The sequence below is a fragment of the Dermochelys coriacea genome, chromosome 1, assembly GCF_009764565.3.
Source record: "Dermochelys coriacea isolate rDerCor1 chromosome 1, rDerCor1.pri.v4, whole genome shotgun sequence".
Taxonomy (NCBI): Eukaryota; Metazoa; Chordata; order Testudines; family Dermochelyidae; genus Dermochelys; species Dermochelys coriacea.
In genome coordinates, this window is record NC_050068.2 from 158,237,719 (window position 1) to 158,261,503 (window position 23,785).

Sequence of the window (23,785 nt, forward strand, 5' to 3'; positions counted from 1 at the left end):
ATAGCTATGATGTCATAACCCAATAGCGTTGATGCATCCTTCAGTGACGGAAATAGGTTTGTTTACCTGCTGCGTCCGCAGTTTCGGCCGATTGCAGCTCCCACTGGCCGTGGTTCGCCGTTCCAGGCCAATGGGGGCTGCGGGAAGCAGCGTGGGCCGAGGGATGTGCTGGCTGCCGCTTCCTGCAGCCCCCATTGGCCTGGGGCTTACCCTGGAGGGCAGTATGCCAAAGGTTGACGAACCCTGACCTAGCATCTTGCATCCCAACCAAAACACTTTACAAACTTAAACTGGGATAAAAACTATAGGCTTGAGCCTGCAAAAGCCCTTACTCCTGGGAGTAGGCTCTACTCATCCGAGTAGTCACACTGACTTCAATAGGATTAAGCATTCAGGTTGATGGGAGTTGTAAACATGTATACCAGGGCTGAATTTAGCCCAAAGAGAGGTTAAGTGATTTATTCAAGGCCAAACAGCAAGCCAATGGTAATGGGACCAAATTCTGATCTCATTGCAAATCTGGAGTAACTTCATTGAAGTGTCAGAAGTATAAATCCAGAAGGAACAGCTGTAAAAGTTATAAGCTTGCAAAACCAGGGGAGTACTGCTAATTTGTTTCTAGTGGTGCCCAAAATGTGCAATCTACAAATACAACAAAGGACACAATCCCTGCCCTGAAAAGCTTGCCTTCTAAGAACACAAAACAGAGTTGGAGGGCAAGAGAAAGAGGTTCAACGTAGTAATAAAATAGTCAGAGGGGAATTGGCAACATCCTCATTAAACAACATTTTAAGAACATTTGCATTATAAGAAAATACGAACCCCACAATTTAGCCACAATCAGCCAGTTTGTTTCTTGAAGGCACTAGGGTAGAATGTTGGTCTGCAGGAGAGACGTGAATGGGAAGAAAGTGACTGTGGACCAGCTCAGGAAGGATATTCCTTGCATAGGGGATAGTGTGGAAGAAGGCATAGGGATGCTGGTGGAAGATGCAGACAAATGGAATGTCCAGGTTGTCATCACAGGCATAACATTGGGATAGGAATAGGGGTATAATGGAAACTGTTCTTCAGCCTAACTATATTGGGAGATACCTGTAAGTGCTATAATACATATGTGGAACTAAACAAAGAGCAATACACTGCCCTAGATTCATGGCAAACTCCTCAGATTGGGTGTATATGTCTAAGAGCAGTCTGTGAAATTCCAAATCATTCACTGGCAGATATGCTTTTCATTTCTGATTGAGAGTGAACAGGGACTAAGGCAGTAATCTTAAAATAATAATGCTTTATTTGATTTTTGTTACATCATAAATGTTCTCTGTTTTCAGAAAACAAAGCCCTAATTTGGAAAATAATGCACATACAAATCTCCAACAAGTATACAGAAATATTCAAAGCTTAATGTATCGTTAGAATGCCTCACATCCTAAAGTTGGTACTCAGGTCTATTGTGCCAATGAGTATGAACTACAAAGGTAACAAGCAACCTGAAAAAGACCAGGTTTATATACATCTACAACAGTGCAAATATATCTCAGCGCGCAGGCAACAATTGTCTCTAAAGAAGCATAACAAAGTTGATTCCTAGTAATGCATCTTGCATCACAGAAACAAGAGAGAACAATTACATATTAGATAGACAGTGTATACTTTGCACACTGATTTAAAAATGTTACTTGCATTGAATCTTGCTTTTTTTTAAAAAAACAAACAACAAATTCAAGGGCAATATCTCACTACAAGTTCAACTGACTGAGATCAGGTATTGCACAAACAGTCTAAAACAAGTTAGCTAGAGTCCCAGCTACACTGTAGGACTGATTTTTTCCCCCTATTAAAACATATCTATAATAAAAAATATCATTTTCCTTCCCCATCAGAGGAGGACACTACAAATGCAGTATATTAACTTTTGTAGCATGCTTGATCAGCATTTTTCTGTCAGAGCATTTTTTATTTATATTGCATCGTTTTTCAAAATATTCCCATTGGTAAAGGTTGGTATAATCAGAGTTAACCCAAGCAGCCTGGTTTTCTGAATAGAAAGAAGTCATTAATAGCATTTAATTTTAGTGTGTTCCTAAAATAAGAAGTAATGGTGCAAAATCATGGATGTCACCAAAGCACAAAGATCTTTCAGAAACAAGGACTTCATATTGTCTCTACAATACACTTAAAGTACATTTTAGATTATTTAGGGGGAAGGCAGGGGGAACACCATTAAGTCCAGCACTTCCATTTTCAATATTTCAATAAATTTTGCAAAGGCAGTTAAGATATTGGAATACCTAACATTGGCACCAAGGGCTCAGTTATGCCATTCTGTTTCTACACTATACAGTGCAACACCCAGTGAATAAGGACATGAAGTAACTTGGAGTCCAAGGGTGAAATTCACTCCTGTGCAGAAGCCTAGTAGAAGGACCATGGCCCAGAGCCTTAAAGATATTTAGGTATCTAACTCCCAAGGTCTTGATCTATGCCCCAATGAAGTTCCACTTAAGCTGTGGATAGGCCTTGTGCTGGTCCCATGCACAGAGGTGGATTTCATCCCAGAAGAGGATCCAATTTGATAATTTACATTAAAAAAAGACTTGGAAGAAAGCAGACCTATTGAAGGAAGACCCTTTAAATGAAAAAAATATAAAGAACCATACATTACACCAGGGATCTCAAACTCAAATCACTAGCAGGGCCACATGAGGACTAGTAAAGTGATGCGGTCCGAGGGCCACATCACTGACACCCTCCGCCCCTGGCCCCGCCCCCACTCCACCCCTTCCATGAGGTCCCACCCCTGTCCCGCCTCTTCCCATCCTTCCCCAAAGTCCCTGCCCCAACTCCGCCCCCTCCCTACCCCTATTCCAACCCCTTCCCCAAATCCTCATCCCTGCCCTGCCTCTTCTCCGCCTCTTCCCCTGAGCACGCGGTTCCCCACTCCTCCCCCCGTCCTGGAAAGCCCTAAGCACCTGGAGGTAGGCAGAGGAGCGGGGACACGGCGCACTGAGGGGAGAGGGAGCTTGGCAGGCCACAGGAAATAACTCCGGGAAGGCAGGGGGGGCGCAGGGAGCTTGGCGGGCCGCAGGAAATAACTCCCGCAGGCTGCATGTTTGAGACCCCTGCATTACATGGTGTTGGTATCAGAAGTCTAAATTAGGGCTCATGCTCTTCAGTAATTTTGTTCTGAGTGTATGTAGGTGCTGCATGGAATGTGTACAAATAAGTAGAAATGGGCCAGTGTCTACACAGAGTTAAAACAAAGTTGTTATGGCCGAAGGCAATTGCAACTCATGGACATGCCCAAAGCACAGTAGCATACATACTGCAAGCCATCTGAATGCAACACGTTAAAATGATCCCTACTATATAAAAATATGATTTAAAACAGGATAGTTTGGATTCAATCCTGGAAAGTTGCTGAGTATTCTGGAACCCAATGCAGCAAAGCCTTTTAGCACATGCTTAACTCTAGAAAACAAGATTGACCTCAATGGGACTTAACTATTTGCTCTATGTATTCACTAGTGGCCGTGTTGCAGACCTAACAGGGCCTACCTGGTGACATGGCAGGGACAGGGGTTATACAACATATAGATGACATGTCAGAACATCAGCCCCTGCCTACTTCTTAGTTCCAGCACAGCTTTTAAAATGTCTTCAGTATTGTCACACTTTATGAATGGCACTTCACAATGTGTAAACTACAAGAGCGCAACAGATGTACATACAGCTGAGCAAAGAGTTGATAGGTCAAGGCTGCATACTGCACATACAATCTTTGTTTTCCTGCTGCCAGGAGGTGTGGGGAGCATTGAGTCAGGATTTGTCAATGCACAAGGTCAAGGTAAAACGCATTAGGGCTTAATGTCCCCATCGTTTGTGCCAAGGGAGTTAAGACACAGACACCATAAAACAGCAGGTCAGAGAAAAACAAAACAAGGCTGAAAATGGAGTCCATGGAAGTGCTGGGTGTACAGTGAAGGCAAGATCAAGCCCTAGGTTTGCTGTGTTATCGTAGTAAGATTTAACATCTCATGCAAGGCTCCAGTACAGCACTAGGGTGAGATTACTACCACTTTTAGCCAACAAATAAGCAGAATCAGACACAAACAACATGATGTACAAATAATTCGCTAATGGGATTTTACGTAAAGGGCTGCAAAAGAAACCGAGCTACAATCGCTGTCAGGAAAACACTATGTTGATGTTAAAATTTAAAATAAAATATATTCACATTTAATTGGCAAAATCAGTGTAGATGGTGGCTAAAACAGCACGGAAATCATTTTCATTGTGGTTCCTAACTACTGGTGCAAATATTAGCGCTGGATCTTTGGGACAGGAACTCTAGGCTCTTGCTGCATGCATTAAGAATGGGCTTCTGCTCTTGCTCCAGTGCACTGCCGATTCCATTGTTTACCACCCAGCTATTTGTGTTCATGCTAACTCCCAAAGCATGGGCTGAACCAAAGGCGTGTGTCAATTCAGGAAAGCATCCCTGTTCAGGGAAGCACTTAAGTGGATGTTTAAATCCCACTAAATTCAATGGGGCTGAAGCACGTGTTTAAATGCTTCCTGAATAGGGATGGATTTAAGAACATGCCGAAGCAGGGCCCCAGTTGCCAGACTGGAATACAAAATTCTGCAAAAGGGAGGTGTCAAGTACTGACTAGCACAGCTTAACCCTTGTGAACAAATCCAATTATCTGAAAAAGTTGGGAATCACTAAACTAATAATACTTCCTGCATAAGGGCCTGATCCAACTGCCCTTAAAGTCAATGGGAGTCACAGTTTCCACTGGTATCATTGGGCTTAAGATCAAACCCCATACATGAAGCCCTGTCATCTTGCAAAGCCTCAAAGGACTAACTTCAACCCACTGAGTTAGCTACTTTCATAGATCCTAGCACTGGAAGTGTCGTCTTGATTTGTCCATTGTATTTATCTGGAATTTCAGGGGGGTGAGCAAATGGCAATATTGAGGAGAGGAGAGGAGAGCTCGGTGATTTGAAAAAAGGAGGCACATGTTTGTTAAGCCACCTGGGGGTTGCATCCCCTTTGCAAGGATTTTCAGTGGGGGCTGTGTTCACAAATACAAGTTATGATGCCTGAACTCTTCTCTTGAGCCCTGTATGGTTCCCAAATACAAGGGTCACAGGGCAGGAGAGAAGAGGGAAATAGAATTAACACAGTATGTTTAAATACAACTCTTATGTCACCATATTTATGGCTGTAAATACTAAACACTCCTTTTTTAGGATCAAACAGCAGTTCTAGATTTGCACTTGTTATACAGAGAGGAAAATATAAGCATACCATCATTTTTTTGCTTAGGAAAAATTATGCCATTAACAGTAGTATCCGTTTTACAGTGAGCACATAGAAAAAAATATACCTTCTTCTCTGTGGTGGTCAGTTTCTTTCTTTCTTCCTTCCCACCCCCTGGGAGAATACTTTGCATTGTAGTAAAGAGTTTAAAAGGTTATTTCCTATTTAGTCAGGGTCACTCTGGGGAATGAACCCATTACACGAAGGCCATGTCTACACTACAAGGCTGATAATGGCAGAGCTACAATGCAGAAGCTATGCTGGCGTAATCCCATAGCATAGACGCAGCCTATAGAAATAGAAGGAGTTTTCTCATCATTGTAGGAACACCACCTCCCTGAGTGATGGTAGCTATGTTGAGGGAAGCATACTTCCATCAGCCTAGTTGCAGCTACACTTGGGGTTAGGTGGCATAGCTCTGAGGTGGATTTTTCTAGCCCCTGAGCAACATAGCTAAACTATAAGTGTAGACCAGGCCTTTGATATAAGAAATACACTTTTCACCACAGCCTTTGAGCCAGTGCAAAAAGGAGATGTCAGCTTTCTGGGCAGTATGGCCCTAATCCAGCAAAGCTTTCAAACATGTGCTCCATTTGGAAGACATGAGTAGTCCCAGAAGTCAAAGGTCAACTCTCAAGTATAAAGTTAAGTATGTACTTAAGTGCTCTGATGGAACTGAGTTTATAAGAACCTCATTAGTATGGAATAGATCCATCTAACATGGAGTAGATGGGGTATCAGAGAAACTCTTCCTTTTGTGAGAACAATCAGGACAGATCAGGATGGGTCCTTTTTCTAAGGACCATCACACCTTTTTCTAAATGAAAACACAGTGGTGATCAGTACAGTATTCATTTCTGTAGTCACGCAGACATTGATGCAAGACCGTAGACCCACACGCCAGTCTCCTACATAGAGTACTGCGATAGGGTGTCCTCTCTACGCAAGGCCCAAAGGGGTCAAGGTGGCCGGGGGGCCTATTAATTGCCTAGGCTGCACTTGGAAGAGGAGCTAGAGAGCAGGGACTAATTAGAGACCAGGCTCAGCAGGAGGGAACAGGGGAGCTTGCATAAAGCCCAGCAGCTGAGAGTAGCTAGGGGCTGCAGAGAGAGAGAGAGAGGATGCAGTCACTCTGAGGGTGAGAGCAGCAAGGTAGGAAGTAGCCCAGGGATACAGCAGTAAGTTTTAGGACTGTGCAGACCTTAACTGCTTGTTGTAGGTTCCCTGGGTTGGAATTCAATATAGAGGGTGGGCCTGGGTTCCCGCACCAGCCACTGCGGAAGTGGCACCATGAAGGGGCAGTGAATGGGAAGACTGCCTGGGATATTAGGTCCTGAGAGACTTTGATACACTGACCTGGTCTGAGGGCCAAGCCATGAAGCAGGAGCAGTTTCCGTCCCAAGACAGAGAGAGAGTGATGGAGTGCAACAGCAGGAAGGGGAGTCACTCCGGCAGAGCTAATCTCAAGATGTGGACAGAAGGAGGCGCTTCAGCAGTGAGTAGAGCACCACATGACAGTAACTCAGACACAAATGTTCACTGTCTCAGAGACAGCATTTAACCAGCTATCCTGGTTTGCAGGGTTCCTTTAACTATATTCAAGCTTCAGCCAAAAGGAAATATCTGAAGCATTTAATGTTTCAACTGATGCATATATGACCAAAAGTAAAATGATACAAACCATATCCACAGATCTGGGCTAGATAAACAAAGAACCCAACAGAATGCTAAAAACTTCTAGATGTCATTACAAAAGAAAACAGCCTTGGAGCTCTTTGCTTTTGCATTCACAGGAGGTAATTCATGTGGATAATGAACACAATTAGCATTTTAAGTATCAAAAAAAAGGTGGGTTTAAAAGACTTTGCAAAAACAGATTTTTAAAAAAAAAATAAAGCAATCATCTGTGGACAGCTTAAATATTCCTATCTGTGCTCTATATTTTTTTACATAGGGAATCGCAGGTTTACAGTTCTAACTCTGATTGTCTTTTTTCTTACTATTACAATTTCTGAGTCTCAGACTATCTTGTCAAGTAAAGCACCAGAATTCTAAATTTAGATACACACACAAAAGTGACATGTATCACTGATTTTTTTCTTCTTTTTTTTTTTTTTTTACATATTATCCATCCTTATTGAAAAGATGCATCTTTTCTTGAGAATCAGTAAGCGTACAGACTTTGGGTTTGGATGGATAATTCTTGTGGAAGAGAGCTGCAAAGTGATACATAAAAAAATTTCAAAGATGACACTCTGAATTTAAAATGAATTGATAATGCTACTTTCTTTGCATTCCTGCACTTGGTACTTGACTGAATGTTGATCAATTATCACCAGACACAAAAAGATGTCATTTTACAACTCTGGCTATCAGGACAAACATCATCTTATCACAGAGATGGTTTTCATACAGCAATGTTCCTGGAACCAATTTTTACATTGTTTCACAGCTGAAATTCTACATGGCAAAATTCCCTTCTATTTCTTCTTCCCAGTTAAAGCTAGAAGTGTAATGAAAATATGACCCAATCCAACTGGACAGATTAGCTTAACACTACACATCCACTAACCCAATACGGTTCTCTATGGGCTGGATCATAACAGCGTCTGTAACTGGGCACTGGACACCAGCCTGCCACAATGAGACAACAACAAGTGCCCTCTACTGCATGTCGAGGGTTCTTCCTAGTGGATCGTTTTGTTTGTTTTTCCTTTACCTCTCTGCTTGGATTTTGTATCTGAGAACGAAATAGGCAATGAGACGCAGAGAGAAGAAGAAAATTCCAAGCACAATGAAGTCCAGGTAAAGTTTGGCATTTTCTACATCCAGTTCTCTCAGGATGGCAGTTGATTTTTGGAAGTGGCAAGTATCATCTTTGTCGCAGTGAAGATCTTCTCGATCCAATCCATAGATGGAAAGAATAACGCCTTCAAACCCATACCTAGAAAGGAAAGGATGTATTACAAGATAAAATTCTAACCAGGGCAAGAATTGCTCATTTTTTCAGATGTACTGTATATACTCATTCATTAACCCGTTTGTTTATAAGCCGACCCCCCAAGATGGATAGGTAAAAATAGTAAAAACTGTATGACCCTTTCCATAAACCAACACTATATTTCAGAGATTGGCAAACTTTGCTCCTGGCCCGCCAGGGTAAGCTGCTGGCGGGTCAGGATGTTTTGTTTACCTGGAGCATCTGCAGACATGGAGCCTCTCAGCTCCCTGTGGCTGCAGTTCACCATTCCCAGCCACTTCCCGCCGCTCTCATTGGCTGGGAACTGCGAACCATGGCCAAAGGGAACCGAGGGGCTCCATGCCTGCGGACACTCCAGGTAAACAAAACGACAATGTATTAGATATTCAATTCAATGATTTTTGCAGAGTTTTAAATCATCAAATTTTGGTGTAGACCTGTTTATAAGCCAACCCCCACTCTTTGATGCGTCACGTTTTTACCAAAAATATTCAGTTTATGAATGAGTATATACGGTACTCAAAATGGAAAACACTCATAATTAGAGCTCAAATGGTAAACACTGAAGAGTTAAATACTGCCCTCAGAGGTAGGAAGTTTTAGGCTAGATTCTCTCTTTGGTTGCATTCAAGCAAATCACACTTCAGTGGGTTTTGCATGGGTGCAACAGGATAGAATTTTGCCTTTAATAGAATATTCAAAAACAATACAGTCAACTTTCCTTAAAGGAGAAAGTTATTTTTTAAAAAAAAAATCAGAATAATCTCTGTTTATATTAAAAAAACCATGCTAGTGACTTTATTAAAATTGACATGGTTAATATAAATATTTTTAAAGAGAAAAATATACTTGGTGCCTGTTGTATTGTGTAATGTGGAAGAAACTGGAATGTCTCATTTTAACTGTCCTCTGCATGCTTCTCATGGCACATCCTCACCAGGAAGGAAACTTCCCCCAGCTCCCCTGTCTAACCTGGATCTGGTCTCACTTAGGACCTGATCTTGCAAGCAGATGAGCTAGCATGGATCCCTCTGTGGGACTCTGATTTCAGTGGGACGTCACATGGGTTGGACAGGGGCCTTAGGAAAAAAAACATTTCTCCTCCATCCTGACATTGGATGCTAGCTACATCCCAGTTTACACTTATTTCCGGCTTCTGATAAGTCTTTGGATATGAGGCATGAATATTCGGTCTGGTGTATTTGCAAACAAGGCCAGAGTTTGACTTGTGTTGTCTTTATAGTTCTACTACCTGGAAAAAAACTATTTTTCCCACCTCAAACTGACTTTGTCATTATCTAGGACATATACAAAAGTTCTTTGAGTGGACATTTTCTAAGCCCCCTTAGCTCCCTCTGCGATGTCACCTTCCTGACCCTCTTCCTCTGGAGAAAACCCATTGCTCACCTACAGTCCAGGTTAAACTGGACAAACAGGCTTTATCCAGGAGGTCTGTCTGAACGGACAATGAGATATGTCATGAGATACACAATAAAATGCTACACAGCCTCCAAAGTGAAGTGCTGACAACCCCTCCCATTCAAGTCTTGCTATGGACACTTTTTGTCTTCGCCTTTATATGTCAAAGCAACTGGTCCAAATTCTCTGCAGACTTACATGCTGTGCACCCCTTGAATTTAGTGGGATTGAACAAGGCATAAACCAGCACAGATATTGGCCCATTACATATAATCCATCGTAAGATTTTTCTTATTTCATGTTATTATACATACTTCGTACAGTAAAGTAATTTGGTATTGTTCTTTTACATATTTCCTACTGGAAACATGGAAATACATCCCATGAAATCCTGAAAGAACGTGCTGTAAATGTGGTAACCAGAGCGTTAAAAGACAAAAAATTCCAGGGTAAGGTACCACTGGCATCCCACACAGTACCTGACATATGAGGCGTAGGACACCCATTGGAGGTATGCGGGAATGGTATCAAAGCTGACAAAGAACCCCGAGAAAAGGAGGACTGGGATGGCTGTAACTGGACCCACGAATGTTGCCACCTGGGAAAAAAGGAGGAAACAAATGATGCCTTCCTCAGACAGCCCAAAGAACCATCCCGGGGCTTCGGGGTGCTCCCTGCTTTTAATTTCCGCACTGCTGTTGGGAAAGATGCTCTTTAATTCAGCAAACACTCTCTAAGGCACAAACCCCCTGTCCTGTGTCAAACTCAGATAAGCAGCTGAAGTTCACCTGGCCAGGCTATGGAATGGCATTGCAGTGTCACCCCTCCTGCAGTTGGCCCTTCTTCAGGGCAGCAGCCATGTCAACAGCTGCTTCACTCCCTCTGTGTAGATGGTTTGGGTTATAGATCTGTTTAGTGGTGACTCTGCCTTACCTCCTGCACATTTCTGTCTGTACTTGGATGCCACCAGTGAGCACAGCTGTAGGTCCCCAGCACTCTAACTCCCTTTGCACTACAGAATCACATCAGTTCTGCAACTTATAGGATATAGTGCACTTGTGGGTGAGTGGGGTAGAACATCCATTTGAAAGAGATGGGTGATCTGGCAACTCATTCAGTGCTGAGGTGCTTAAAGAGCTCATTCTTTTCAAATGCTGTAACATCATCATTGCTTTCCCGCTATTATTTATTAATTCTCAAGCAGCTGTAAAGATACCAAGAACAGGCTAGAGAACCCCTTCTTTGCTGTTTCTTTGCAGGTGGTTCAGAGTGAGATGAGAAATGCAAAGGAGGTCAGGGAACTTACAGCAGCAGCCATGGCAAGAAGGCATAAGTAGCCATTGCCAGGGGAAGCAAGGTTCTGGTGAGTTCATAAAATACAAATGCCAGTACCTGAAGTGATGTGGAGGCTGCACCTATCAGAAGACCTAATGACTGAGCCACTAGCGATGTCATTGTTCCCAGGGCTGCAAACAGGACAAATCGGAGCGCATCTGATGGCTGTGAAGTCATCCAATACACGATGCTGCAATACGCCACAGGAAACATAATCTGCAGAAAGATACATCTGCAGTTACTACATTATAGAGTCAAGCCAAAAGCAATACAGAATGTTTCAGTGTTGCTGAAAGCAATATCAACACTTAGAAAGCATTGTATCCCACTTAATCCATCTCTCTCATCCCTCAATGCTGTACTCAAAGGGATGATGCTCAGAGGACAGTTAGCACCTCCACCACATCCTGTCAAATCTATAATGTCCTGCATGCTACTTTAGACTAAAAAAATGCTTCCACTTGTTACCAGCCCTTTGCAGCCACTAAGCACAAAAGCAAATGAAAAGTCCCTGTCTTTGTTTAATTTATTTATTCAGGAAAGCTCAGGTTAGACACAGGATCTTGATTTCAATAAGGTCCTGCCATTTATTCCCAGTGGGGTATTTGGTTTAAGTCAGGAAGCTCACACACTAATACATGGGCAGTTTTCCACCACTCTGGTATTTATATGAGATTAAAACACTGATGAAATGCTGATATCTACTTCATTTGCAAGTGGATACAAGAAAAATGCTCTGTGATTTATTCAAAAGTATATACCTGAAAAGGAACATCAGCCATGGTTTTAGCTAGATAGTAGGCCTTCAGACTATACCAGTAGTTCAGATGCTCTCTGAGAAATACACCCATTTCAAGAGGAACTAGATAGAATAAAAATTAATAAAATGGTTACTTACACTGTTAGAGTGTGACATGCTTGTGCATAATAATATCCTACCCATTTGTAATTCTGAGATGCTGCAATACTGCAGTGTGTCTGGAACTCCAAAACAACTCTCAGACCAGCAACACACACCGATTCATGTCTCTTGAGGCACAAGAGGTCAGCCTGGAGAGCCTCTCATTGTTCACGTATCTGCCAGGCTGCTCAGATGACACGGCTCTCTCTTAAAGTGGCTCTCTCTTAAAGTGTAAACAAAAACTATGTGGTTAAAAGTTGAAAGCCACAAGTCTTCTCTCCTGTCATGGAGGAAATCTAAGATGACAGCCTACAATGTAAGACTGCAAGTCCCTCACATGTTAATGGTGACAGCCTTATAGTTAAAGGGTCACAAATTAAAAAGCTTAAAGATGTCATCCTAGTACCTATCCATATACATTGTTTACATATGACACAGGGTCACATCACTGGCATCTTCTGAACACAGCAATTCCAGACCAGAGCTGGAAATTTTTCTCTGTCCAGTGCAATTAGTCCTTGAGTTGAATGAGTGCAAAATTTACTCAAACACTTTAATTAAAAATTAAGCTAAAATTCATATGTGGTTTCACATGAAATAGGTATACTCCAGCACTGCTTACTTCATTCCAGCTAAAATAACTTATTTACAGAAAATATAGTAACATGATCAGTACTCACATGTAAGGACAGTTGGCATGAGCGCAGCAAACATAAGGAACAACATGGAAAAAAAGAGGAAGCCAGAGTTGCTTAAGACCTTCTTAGCTTCATTTCCAATCCCTAAATATAGCAAGCCTATGAGAAGTCCAATTCCAATGTGCGACGTGATCCGCAAATGTGTCAGGACCTAGAAGCAAGGAAAAATAGTATCTCTGATCAGCACGTTTGGATTTAACAGCTGCCATACTGAATGTAAAATCAACTAACAGCCTGCAAAAATCTTAAATATGTCTTAAAATGAACTACTTTCAAATGGGCATTTCCTACTAGCAAATTGGGCTTCAGATAGACAAAGCTACATTAATGGGATTTCTAGATATACCCCTGCCAATCAGATACAAGGACCAATGGAAAACAGAATTTTGCTCTCCAGGCAAAGGCTGTAACTGAGGATGTGCCAGAACAGTGTCTGACAATCTGAGTGTAGCCATTGGCATACTTCCTCAAGAGAAGCAGACTTTTTCCTCTGCCTAAAAAGTAGCTGAATCATAATAGAAAGGGCCCTGAAAGAGTCAGACAAGATATTTTGAGCTTATATTGACAAAACCAAATTAATCTGATATTGATTAGCTTTTGGTATTCTCTCAGTAATTCAGTATGACTACAAATAGATATGGCCAGAAGAAAATCTAGAATAGTTGCATCTTTATGATTAGGCAAAAAGAAACTTCCTAAAGTAATAGCTATTAAGTGCCCAATTTGAGCATCCCACAGGGAAGAGATGAGGAAACTATTATACAGTGAGAGAATGGTCTTTTGAAGCTCTTATCTGTGGGGTAGCCTCTGTAGGTAACTAGTAAAACTCATAATTTTCTAAGTGGATAATGCCTAGATGGGTAATCTGGAAAATCTGAGACTGGATATACCTTTTTGGAAGCTATTATTCCTTGACATTAAGATTACAGTGTCTTAACTAAACATTTTAATTTACCTTAATTAACTGTTGGGAACTTTGACCAACTGGGGCAATGGTCCCATGCTGGCAGGTGTAGAAATGCAGGCTGTAGCATTTCACAGGGTGGTGAAGCTCCTAATCCAGGGTAGCCGGTCAGAGCCACAAAAGGAACTCGAGCTGAGTGGCCTGAGAATTCCTCCCAAGATTCTTGCTGCTGTGCAGCCTCCATACACCCAAACACGTACACAATGCACACTGTGACTTCACCTTACTAAACTGTCCGGTTATATTTGAAAAGGACAAATTTATCCCACTCCTCCCCTTATGACACTGTAATTAACAACAGCCTGATTCTCCACTGCCTTGCAGTTGGCAGAATCATTTACACCAATGCAGCTTTGCACTCCCTTTGCACTGGTGTAATGACTGCACAGGGTGTAGCGTAGCAGAGAATCAGGCCCTGGATGGGATTTTTTCCAGACATTTCTCCTATCGGAATACCAGTGAAAACTGCATGATTCCCCACTCTCGTACTATTATTACTGAGACTCAAAACACAACCACCGTGTTGCAAAGTTCTATGCCAATCTGCACGCACATAAGGTGGATGCTGAAGTTTAAGCCCAGGACACCACATCACAAACACACGAAAAGTGCCCTTGGCTACAAAAATACGTTAAAAGCAGCCTTACCGAATCCCTCATGATGGTGAGAAAAGTTCTTTTAAAGAGGATGCAGAACTGGGTGAGGCAGCTAGCTGAGAAGCTGTGACAGCCTTCTGTGAATGAAGAATCCTGAGGCGACAGACAACACAACAAACTAAGCTCCTTGCAGAATCTTATTTACTTTTCACTAACAAGCCCCAACTTCACGCAGCAGAACATGCAAAGCTCTCCGCTACTTCCTTAATATTTAGATTATTTCTCTCAACCTCCCTCCCCTTCAGTGCTCTGCATGGATTTACCTCTTCAGAGGGTCGATGCCATAAGAAGGGGTTCAGTTCATGCTCGCCACCAGCATCTCTCTTGTAGTCTGTGTTGCACTTCCCTTCCCGTGCTGCTCTGACCAGCCGACTGTTCTGGTCCCCGTATTCACCAGATGCAACCTCCATCACTACACAGCATTTAGAAGAGATGTACTCATTCTACACCATGCATTAGTCACAAGCTTGGCTACTGGGGCCTAATCCTGCAACACTGAAGTCAATGAGAGCTTTTGCCACTGATTTCAATGGGAGCAGAAGCAGGCCTTAAATGCACAATATTTGTATGTAAAAAGCCCACATTTTTCTGCTGCTAATACTTGTTAAATACAACATTTTAAAGGAAATATAGTGAATGTATGGCTGCCTTAGTACTCATTATATGGATTTCAGACCTGTTTCTTTTGGTCCCTACTGCTACTGTGAATCACTTAGCTATGACTGTAGAATGATATTGTATTGTTTTCATAAGGGCTGTGGTGTTTCGTTAGAAAACCATGGTAGTTTATAGGTGTGACACATTCTGCCTTTCATTTTCTACTACTCCATAGTTTGCAATTCAATCAGAAAAAGTCACTAATTAGTTCCACCGCTAGATGCCATTAAAATGATTTACAAAAAACAGGAGACTCATTCCACACTGACACAGTAAAAATATATAAACAAAAACCAATAAAAGCCTCACTATTTCTATTTCATTCAGAAGAGCTAATCAAAAGCAAAATAACCAAACTGGAAAAATTATTCAATTTTCCTTACCAAAATCTGCTGGATTGTGGTAGGTTGGACAGCTTAAACCCAAATCTCTCAAATAAGGGACAAGGTTTAACACTTTCCCACGGTAAATACATTGTCCTTGACTTAAAACACAGAGCTGAAAAATAAAAAAGATAGAAAGTGAGAAAACATCAGAACCTTTGAACGTGTGTCTACCTGCTTTCTGACAGCAACTGGAGTAGTCAGTTACTAGCTGTTTGATTTGGAAGGAAATAGCAATGGATTGAAAAGATTTGTCAACACTGAATGTGGAATTACAATTAATGGAAAATTTGCAGAATATTAGAGATGTTCAAGATGTGAACTCTGCAAAACTACCTCTTCAGGGCTTGTAGGGTACTAATATAGAAACATCATGATTCACCCCTTAGACCATAAGTGGGCAAACTATGGCCCATGGGCCACATCCAGCCCATAGGACCATCCTGCCCGGCCCCTGAGCTCCCAGCTGGGGAGGCTCGCCCCCAGCCCCTCCCCTACTGTTCCCCCTTCCCTGCAGCCTCCACTCACTGCACTGCCAGCGCTGTGGTCTGCTGCTCCTGCCAGGCAGCGCGGGCAGCGTGGCTGGCTTCAGCATGGTAAAGGGACGGGAAGCCCCGAGGGGCAGACAGGGAGCAGGGGGCGGTTGGATGGGGCGGATGTTCGGGGGGAGGTGGAGGGCACCAGTCAGGGAACGGGGAACATGGGGGGGGGCTGGGGTGTGGATAGGGTCGGGGCAGTCAGGGGACAGGAAGAAGGGGGGATTGGATAGGGTGTGGGGTCTGGGGGGGAGTTGGGGCAGGGGTCCCAGGAGAGGGCGGTCAGGGGACAAGAAGCGGGGGGTTGGATGGGGGCCAGGCTATTTGGGGAGGCACAGCCTTCCCTACCTGGCCCTCCATAAAGTTTTGCAACCCCGATGTGGCCCTCGGGCCAAAAAAAGTTTGCCCACCCCTGCCTTACACACAGGTTGGAAACCAGGCTGGAAATGGCACGACTGTGCCATCTTATTTCCATAAATTATTTGTATTTTTGGTATGAAGATGGGGCTGGTGAATTCAGGGGGCAATGAGAGAACAGGAGGAGGAGAAGGAAGAGCAGTAAGAAATAGCTTGATTAGTCTTGCTTTTAGCCTTTCTATTGACTTCATTTAAACTCATTGAAAGAGTGGTAATCTTCAAGAGCTTGTTTAGGTTTTCTCTAAGCTCTCACAACTCTCACTTAAATGGCATAAAAAGTTTAAAGTAAACTTAAATCTAATCTAAACAAGAACAGACCATATCCTGCCATCAGTGTGAACAAAGATTTCTGACAGATTTCATTTTTCCGTTTTATTCTTTTCACATGAATGCAAAAAAGCAATATGTTCTCAGTTATTCAGGGTCAAACCGGAGAAATTCCATCAAAAAAATCAATGGAATTTTCTGAATTTACACCAGAGTAGCCAGGATGAGAATTTGGTCCAGCAACATTACCGACCTTAACAGTAACACACTCATACTAATTCTTATTTACTATAAACACACACAAAACATAGGCAGGAAAGGACCCAAAATTCAAAAGTGTGATAATCACGACTTCTAAAATTTACCAGCCAGATTCTTTAAAATCAAATAAATAATATAATACAATATAAAAATAGGAACATGAAGGGAAAAAGTGAAAATCTTTTTGTTCAAACCTATGACTCCAGTGATACTGATCTGGGACATGATCTGTGATTTTTGCATTATCTCCAGCCTACACCAATTATAGATACAACATATTCAAACAAATATGTAAAGAGAAGAATTTCTGAAGAGTACCTGATCAAATAACTCAAACAGTTTGGCACTCGGTTGATGAATAGTGCAGATTATGGACCTGCCACCCTGGGCTAATGCCTTCATGAGAGAGACAACCTGAAAGCAAGATGCACTGTCCAAGCCACTGAAAATAAAGGCACAAAGGTGTTTAATAGATCTGTGGTTCCATATGCAACTGTTCAAAATAATACTTGGGCTATGATGTTTCTGTCTCTCATTATTACCTTTTTACAAAATGCATCTTTATCATCTAACAAGAATCCAGAGATGCTGTGTGGAATAGTATTTCTCTTCCCCGCCCCCCCAGCCTTTTCCTTTATCAGGCATGCATCATACTTAATTAAAATGGGAGCTATTCTCAGAGCTACCTAATGCAATTTTCAAATTCTGTGATTGTGGGTTCTGACTAATGACGCTCTCAAGTCGAACAAACTAAATTCTACTCTCAGATACACACCTGTGGCCCGACTGTCTTTAGGACTGACACGAGTGTCTACTTGAGGGCAGAATTTGATCCTAAATATATTATATTTAAAAAATTCAATTATCAAAAATGTTTAAGCTAATTGGCCATCTTCACTTAAAGGGAAACTACACATTATAAAATTATAAAAATTCTGATGAATTTTTTCTGCCTCTCTTCTGTGGGATCCTCTAGGATTTCTCTCAATCTCCCCCTTGTATATTGTTTCCCTAACAGCCACCTTTAATAGCCCCATGTCATGTCAGGTTACAACAGTAACCCAGTGCACTAACTGGTGACCCTATTAAAATTATTTCTTGGCGGTTGAATTGCTCTATTGCTGTATGCAGGTGTAACAGTTGCTTTCTACAGTACTATGTCAGAATAAACTGGAGTAACAAAGATGCAAATCAGGCCCTTTAAAAACAGTACTCAAAAATTACAGTTTTTACTGATGCTGATACAAATATTTTAAATAAAACATACCAGAAGCATTTTCTAGCAATGAAAGGCGAGTGTAGCAAACATGAAGCTACATAGCCTGATGCATCATATAATCTGCTGGCTACGTTTCAAAGGAAAGTCTTGATTTTCTTCTATTTCAGCTAAGATGCTAACAAGGGCTAGTACGTTCTGTGGTAGTTCTCTAGCACATGCTGGGGGGGGTAGGGGGGTGTCTCACAAAGGTAGGTAGGCATCCAAGTCCCATTTATATCAATGGGTATTAGGTGCCTAAATACTTCTGTGAATCCCACCCATAGTAGCAGTGGTCCACTTTCTAACATTTGACCTTGATTTACCTGGTAGGTTCATCAAAAAACATAACTGGCGGGTTGTTCACCAGCTCCAAAGCAATGGCAAGACGCTTCCTCTGGCCCCCAGAAAGACTTCCAGTTCTTGTATTGGCACATGTCAGCAAACCCAGAGCTGTCAAGATCTCCTTTACCTGGGGACAGAATCAAAGCAACAATGTGGGTCGTTTAGATTGTTACCACAAAAAAACCCCAAAACTTCTCTTACTATTATCACTGGTTTTTCTTTACAGGATGAAAACAAACCAGTTGAACACCCTCATGATTTATGCAGATTCTCTGGGATACTTACTCAGAGGATGTACAGAACACTCCTCACGCTCTGTTGTTTCTAAGGGTTTCAAATACCTTTTCTCGTCCCTATTGTGTGTACAATTAGGTCAGAAACAAAGGCAAAGAAAATGTATTACAATCTCTGAATGCTTCAGGAAGGGTGTAAAGTGACCACCACATGGGTCAGAAAGGATTTTCCCGTCTCTCATCTATGAGAAGCACAGCCACAGCTAATTCTGCAGGAAGGGGCAGAGTGGGAGGAAACCTCAGAGTCTCAAGCAGAGTTCCTCTCAAGTCGTTGAGTCAATAGGCCACGGAGCATCCATAAACCCTGACAGATCCCCCAGGGGTGTGTGTGAAATTTGGCGGGACATCCCTGAGAGGCCTGTGCACCTGACCTCACCCCATGCACCCAAGTAGTGTGGTTCAGAGCAATCTACCAAGGACTTCTCGTTGTCACTGCTGCCCTGATACACCATAGAAAAAGGAATATAGCTCCAGTCTGAACTCCCTCTCCAGTCAATATGGGACCATCCACTTCCCATCCTCAAAAAGAAAAGGAGTACTTGTGGCATCTTAGAGACTAACAAATTTATTTGAGCATAAGCTTTTGTAAGCTACAGCTCACTTCATCGGATGCATGCAGTGGAAAATACAGTGGGGAGATTTTATATACACAGAGAACATGAAACAATGGGTGTTACCATAAAGACTGTAACAAGAGTGATCAGGAAAGGTGAGCTATTACCAGCAGGAGAGCGGGGGGACCTTTTGTAGTGATAATCAAGGTGGGTCATTTCCAGCAGTTGACAAGAACATGTGAGGAACAGTGGGGGGGGGAGGGAAGATAAACAAGGGGAAATAGTTTTAAATGTGTGCAATGACCCATCCACTCCCAGGCTTTATTCAAGCCTAAGTTAATTGTATCCAGTTTGCAAATTAATTCCAATTCAGCAGTCTCTCATTGGAGTCTGTTTTTGAAGTTTTTTTGTTGAAGAATTGCCACTTTTAGGTCTGTAATCGAGTGACCAGAGAGACTGAAGCGTTCTCTGACTGGTTTTTGAATGTTATAATTCTTGATGTCTGATTTGTGTCCATTTATTCTTTTACACAGAGACTGTCCAGTTTGGCCAATATACATGGCAGAAGGGCACATCCTCACTCACTTAGCCCTGACCCGCTTTCCTGGTATGGATTTCTGCATCATAAAGCAACCTCAGTGGGCCCAGGTCAGGTAGACTGTGCCCCGCAGGTGGCTGATCCCCCACCTCCTTTGCCATTTCCATGCAGATGAGATGTGTAATGGTGCCTGGATCTGGGAAGCACAAGATGGCTCCTCAGCATTTATACTAGGTTAACAGAAATTAAAATCTGGCATTTCTTCCAGTAAAGAAAAAGTGACAGTACCCAGAAAAATCATGGACACCCTAAATCTTGAACTCCCAAAGAAAGAAAATGCAGCAAGCAATCTGTTTGGGATAGAGTTGTGTTGTATTTAAGTAGTACTAGTCGTATGTTAAGGCTGGGTCGTGGGTGGCTTGGGGACACAGAATGAGCTGCTGGCATCGGAGCCGAAGGTCAAAGGGCAAGGGCAGGTAAAAACTGCAAAGTCAGAGTCCATTACCAAATTGGGAGCATGAGGTGAGAATTGGGTCAGGCTGGGCCGGGGTCTTTCACAGAGTCTGTAATGGTCTTAAGCCAGAGACAATAAATCAAGGCTGGGCTCAGGAGCTGAGTCTAGGTCAAGAGCAGGGAATCAAGGCAAGTTGCAGTGAGGGGGATCTAAGGCAGAAGCACACCAGAGGTCTGCATTGCTCAGGCGACTCCCAGAAGCGGTTTCCTGGTTTATATGGGGAGTGCCAGCCAATCAAGGAAAGTTGTCTCTCATGACTCTTAGAGTGGGATTTCCTGCAGTGCTTAGCCTCCCAGTTCCTCTTAGCAGCAACCCTACACAGGCCCCTGGTGCTGATGAGGAAGCAGCACCTGCCAGAGAACATAGTTCTAGGCTTATGGGTTCTTACAAGCAGCAGTAATAAAACAGACCAGTTCCTGCAATCTTTTTTCAGAAAGAATTCCCATCGACTTCAACGAGAGTTTTTCTTGAGTAAGTGTAACACTGACAGACCCCAGTCGTCGGCGGGCGGGATTGATCCTGGGTCTGCTGAAGCTTAGTCATGAGTCTCTACTTCATGAGCTAAAAGCCACCCGGCCCTTAGCTAAGGCTGTAGCAGACTCATTAATCTCTAAGTCAGGGTGGACAAACTACGGCCCGCGGGCTGGATCCGTCCTATCAGAGCTTTGGATCCGGCCCGCGGGATTGCTACCCCCATGGCGCTATGTGGCTAAGGCAGGCTCCCTGTCTGCCCTGCCCCTGCACCACTCCCGGAAGCGGCCGGAACCACGTCCCTGCGGCCCCTGGCACCACCCACGCATAGCTCCCATTGGCCGGGAACGGGGAACCACGGCAAATGGGAGCTGCAGGCAAGAGCAGCATGCAGAGCCCTCTGTCCCTCCTCCCCCAGGGGCTGCAGGGACGTGGTGCCAGCCGCTTCTGGGAGAGGTGCAGGACCAGGGCAGGCAGGGAGCCTGCCTTAGCCTCACTACGCGCCGCTGCCACTCTGAGCCACTCAAGGTAAGTGGCGCCAAGCAAGAGCCCGCACCCCAACTCCCTGCCCTGAGCCCCCTGCCACACCCTGCACCCCTCCTGCACCGAGCCCCGTGCTGCACCCACTTATAACACCAACAGACCCCGGTTGTCGGCAGACAAGATCGAACCTGGGACCTTTGGAGCTAAAGACATAAGCCTCTACTGCATGAGCTAAAAAGCAATATAGCCTTAGTTAAGAACTGTAGCAGACTCCAATATCTAAGTGATGTGGGTGCCACTAGTGGGGACAGAGCACCACACCCAGGAGGTGCACGGGTTACATAAGCACTGCAGGATTTATCCCATAATGTCACTTATACAACATTCAATTATTAAAACAACAATAGTTTAGACTTCTATAGCTCCTCTTGAATGAAGACCTTTTATAAGGATGGTGAAGTATTACTGTCATCTTACAACTGGGATAACCGAGTCAGACTTGCTCAAAGTAATACAGCAAGTCAGTAACAGAGCCAGGAATAGAACCCAGTTCTCTTGACATGTAGTCACTGCTTTAACTACAGGAACACATTATTATGCAATTCCTATTAGCCCCAGCATTGCCCACAATCACACTAAAGGCTTCCTACATTAAGACACACAGGGACGTGTCTTTTGCTTGTTAGTGTCATTTTATGCAGGACAAAAACAGCTTTAAGCATGCAAAAATAAACCCCAGCTAACAAAATATCGTATTTTAGTAAAAAAAACCTGACCTAATATTTCGCTTCTCATGAATCTCTCAACAACCTGAACTGTGTCTGCTTTCACCAGTGCTGTGATTTCTTTATTTTTAGCCTCAATTGCCATCCTCCCTGCCCCAATCACATTCTGTATTAAAACATCTACACAGCAATGAATAGGTCTTTTATCACATGCATGGGAATGCTCCTGTAACCCCACCTACACAGTGATGAGCACCTGAGCTGCAAGTCTGCCTAGGAACACAGGCCCACATTTTCAAAGGCCCTGGCTTGCCAGACAAAAAGGGTGCATTTTCTAATTCTGTTACTTCAACTGAGTTAGCTTAACAAGAAATCCCATTAAGATGCAAGCTAACATGTCAGAAGCCATATCAGCTGGCTGTATTTTAAGCTTAGTCTCCCCACTAGACCACGGAGTGGCAAACTAACAGTTTCAGATGTGTTAGCCTGCACCTTCACGGAGCTTTTTAATTGTGTTAACTCAACTGAACTAACATGATTGAAACACACACCCTTTCTGCCTGGCAAGATGTACCCAAAGACTTATGCCCTTATGTGTGCAGTACCTGACTTATGCTTGCAAATTTCTGTAGCAGTTGTAAGAGCTATTGAGTAGCAGCCGTGTTAGTCTGTATCCACAAAAAGAAAAGGAGTACTTGTGGCACCTTAGAGACTAACAAATTTATTTGAGCATAAGCTTTCGTGAGCTACAGCTTTCCACCAAATGCATCCGATGAAGTGAGCTGTAGCTCACGAAAGCTTATGCTCTAATAAATTTGTTAGTCTCTAAGGTGCCACAAGTACTCCTTCTTTTAAGAGCTATTGACTATGTTTGTGCATTCCTAGATGCACACACACAGCAACGAAATTGTACTCGTAGCCAGGCACTGGGGATTAGTATGGGCATGTGCAAGAGTGTGTGTGCCCTTAGGCATGTAGGTCCAAAAATTTGAGCCACAAAGTGCAACTAAAAAAGCCCCACAAAAACTGCAATATATTTGAATAAATCTTTCATGTTTACCTAATCAACCTTCCCCTCAGCCATGCTGAGTGCTACATTTGTAGGATTTTACTATCCCTCCCACATAGTAACAGCTGTCAACTTTGTTATGTTATAATTTACCCCATTCATGCACATTAATTTCAATTCAATTTTAGATACAAACTCAAGCTATATAAATTTCACTCTGACATCTTCACTATGCAGCCAAAGGAATACCTCAGTTTGAAGGGCAATATACATACCATCTCCTTTCTGCCTTCATCCTTCTCTTGAAGTTTCAGATGAGCAGATACCTATTATATAAACACATAATATGATGCAAGTTAAATTGGAACTGGTCAGCAACATATCATCTTTGGAATATCCACTGTAAGTCTATGGGCAGGTCTGCACTTAAAATGCTGCACTGGCACAGATACACCAATGCAGCTGTGCTGCTGAAGCACTGACAGGAGAGCTTCTCCTATTGGTGTAGTTAATCCACCTCCTTGAGAGGCAGCAGCTATGTCGACAGGAGAAGTTCCCGCCGACATAGCACTGTCTGCACCAGGGGTTAGGTCAGTCTAACTATGTTGCTCAGGGGTGTGGATTTTTCATACACATACCCCCGAGCAACGTAGTTATATCGATATAAGTCTGTAGTGTAGACCTGGCCTAAAACACACAATGCCAGAATTGCAACTTGACAATTTGTTCTAACATGAGGCAGAAATTAGAAATCAGAAGCTTAAGAAAAGCAGTAATAGCTATGATGTT

The 23,785-nt window shown here is 42.9% G+C and overlaps 1 protein-coding gene across 3 annotated transcripts in view; it reads right to left on the reverse strand.

The window, feature by feature from the left end:
- Nucleotides 1–1,276: 1,276 nt before the first annotated feature.
- Nucleotides 1,277–23,785, reverse strand: part of ABCG1 (ATP binding cassette subfamily G member 1) — an 82,689-nt gene continuing 60,180 nt past the window's right edge. For all 3 annotated transcript variants that reach the window (XM_038382379.2, XM_038382385.2, XM_043506976.1), the window contains exons 5-15: nucleotides 23,272–23,322; nucleotides 18,391–18,536; nucleotides 17,128–17,251; nucleotides 15,329–15,443; nucleotides 14,552–14,700; nucleotides 14,280–14,381; nucleotides 12,651–12,819; nucleotides 11,831–11,931; nucleotides 11,127–11,285; nucleotides 10,214–10,332; nucleotides 1,277–8,279 (exon numbers count right to left, since the gene is read on the reverse strand). In XM_038382379.2, coding sequence (XP_038238307.1) covers nucleotides 8,051–8,279; nucleotides 10,214–10,332; nucleotides 11,127–11,285; nucleotides 11,831–11,931; nucleotides 12,651–12,819; nucleotides 14,280–14,381; nucleotides 14,552–14,700; nucleotides 15,329–15,443; nucleotides 17,128–17,251; nucleotides 18,391–18,536; nucleotides 23,272–23,322 — 1,464 coding nt within the window. In that variant the 3' untranslated portion in view covers nucleotides 1,277–8,050. The remainder of the gene's footprint in view (nucleotides 8,280–10,213; nucleotides 10,333–11,126; nucleotides 11,286–11,830; nucleotides 11,932–12,650; nucleotides 12,820–14,279; nucleotides 14,382–14,551; nucleotides 14,701–15,328; nucleotides 15,444–17,127; nucleotides 17,252–18,390; nucleotides 18,537–23,271; nucleotides 23,323–23,785) is intronic.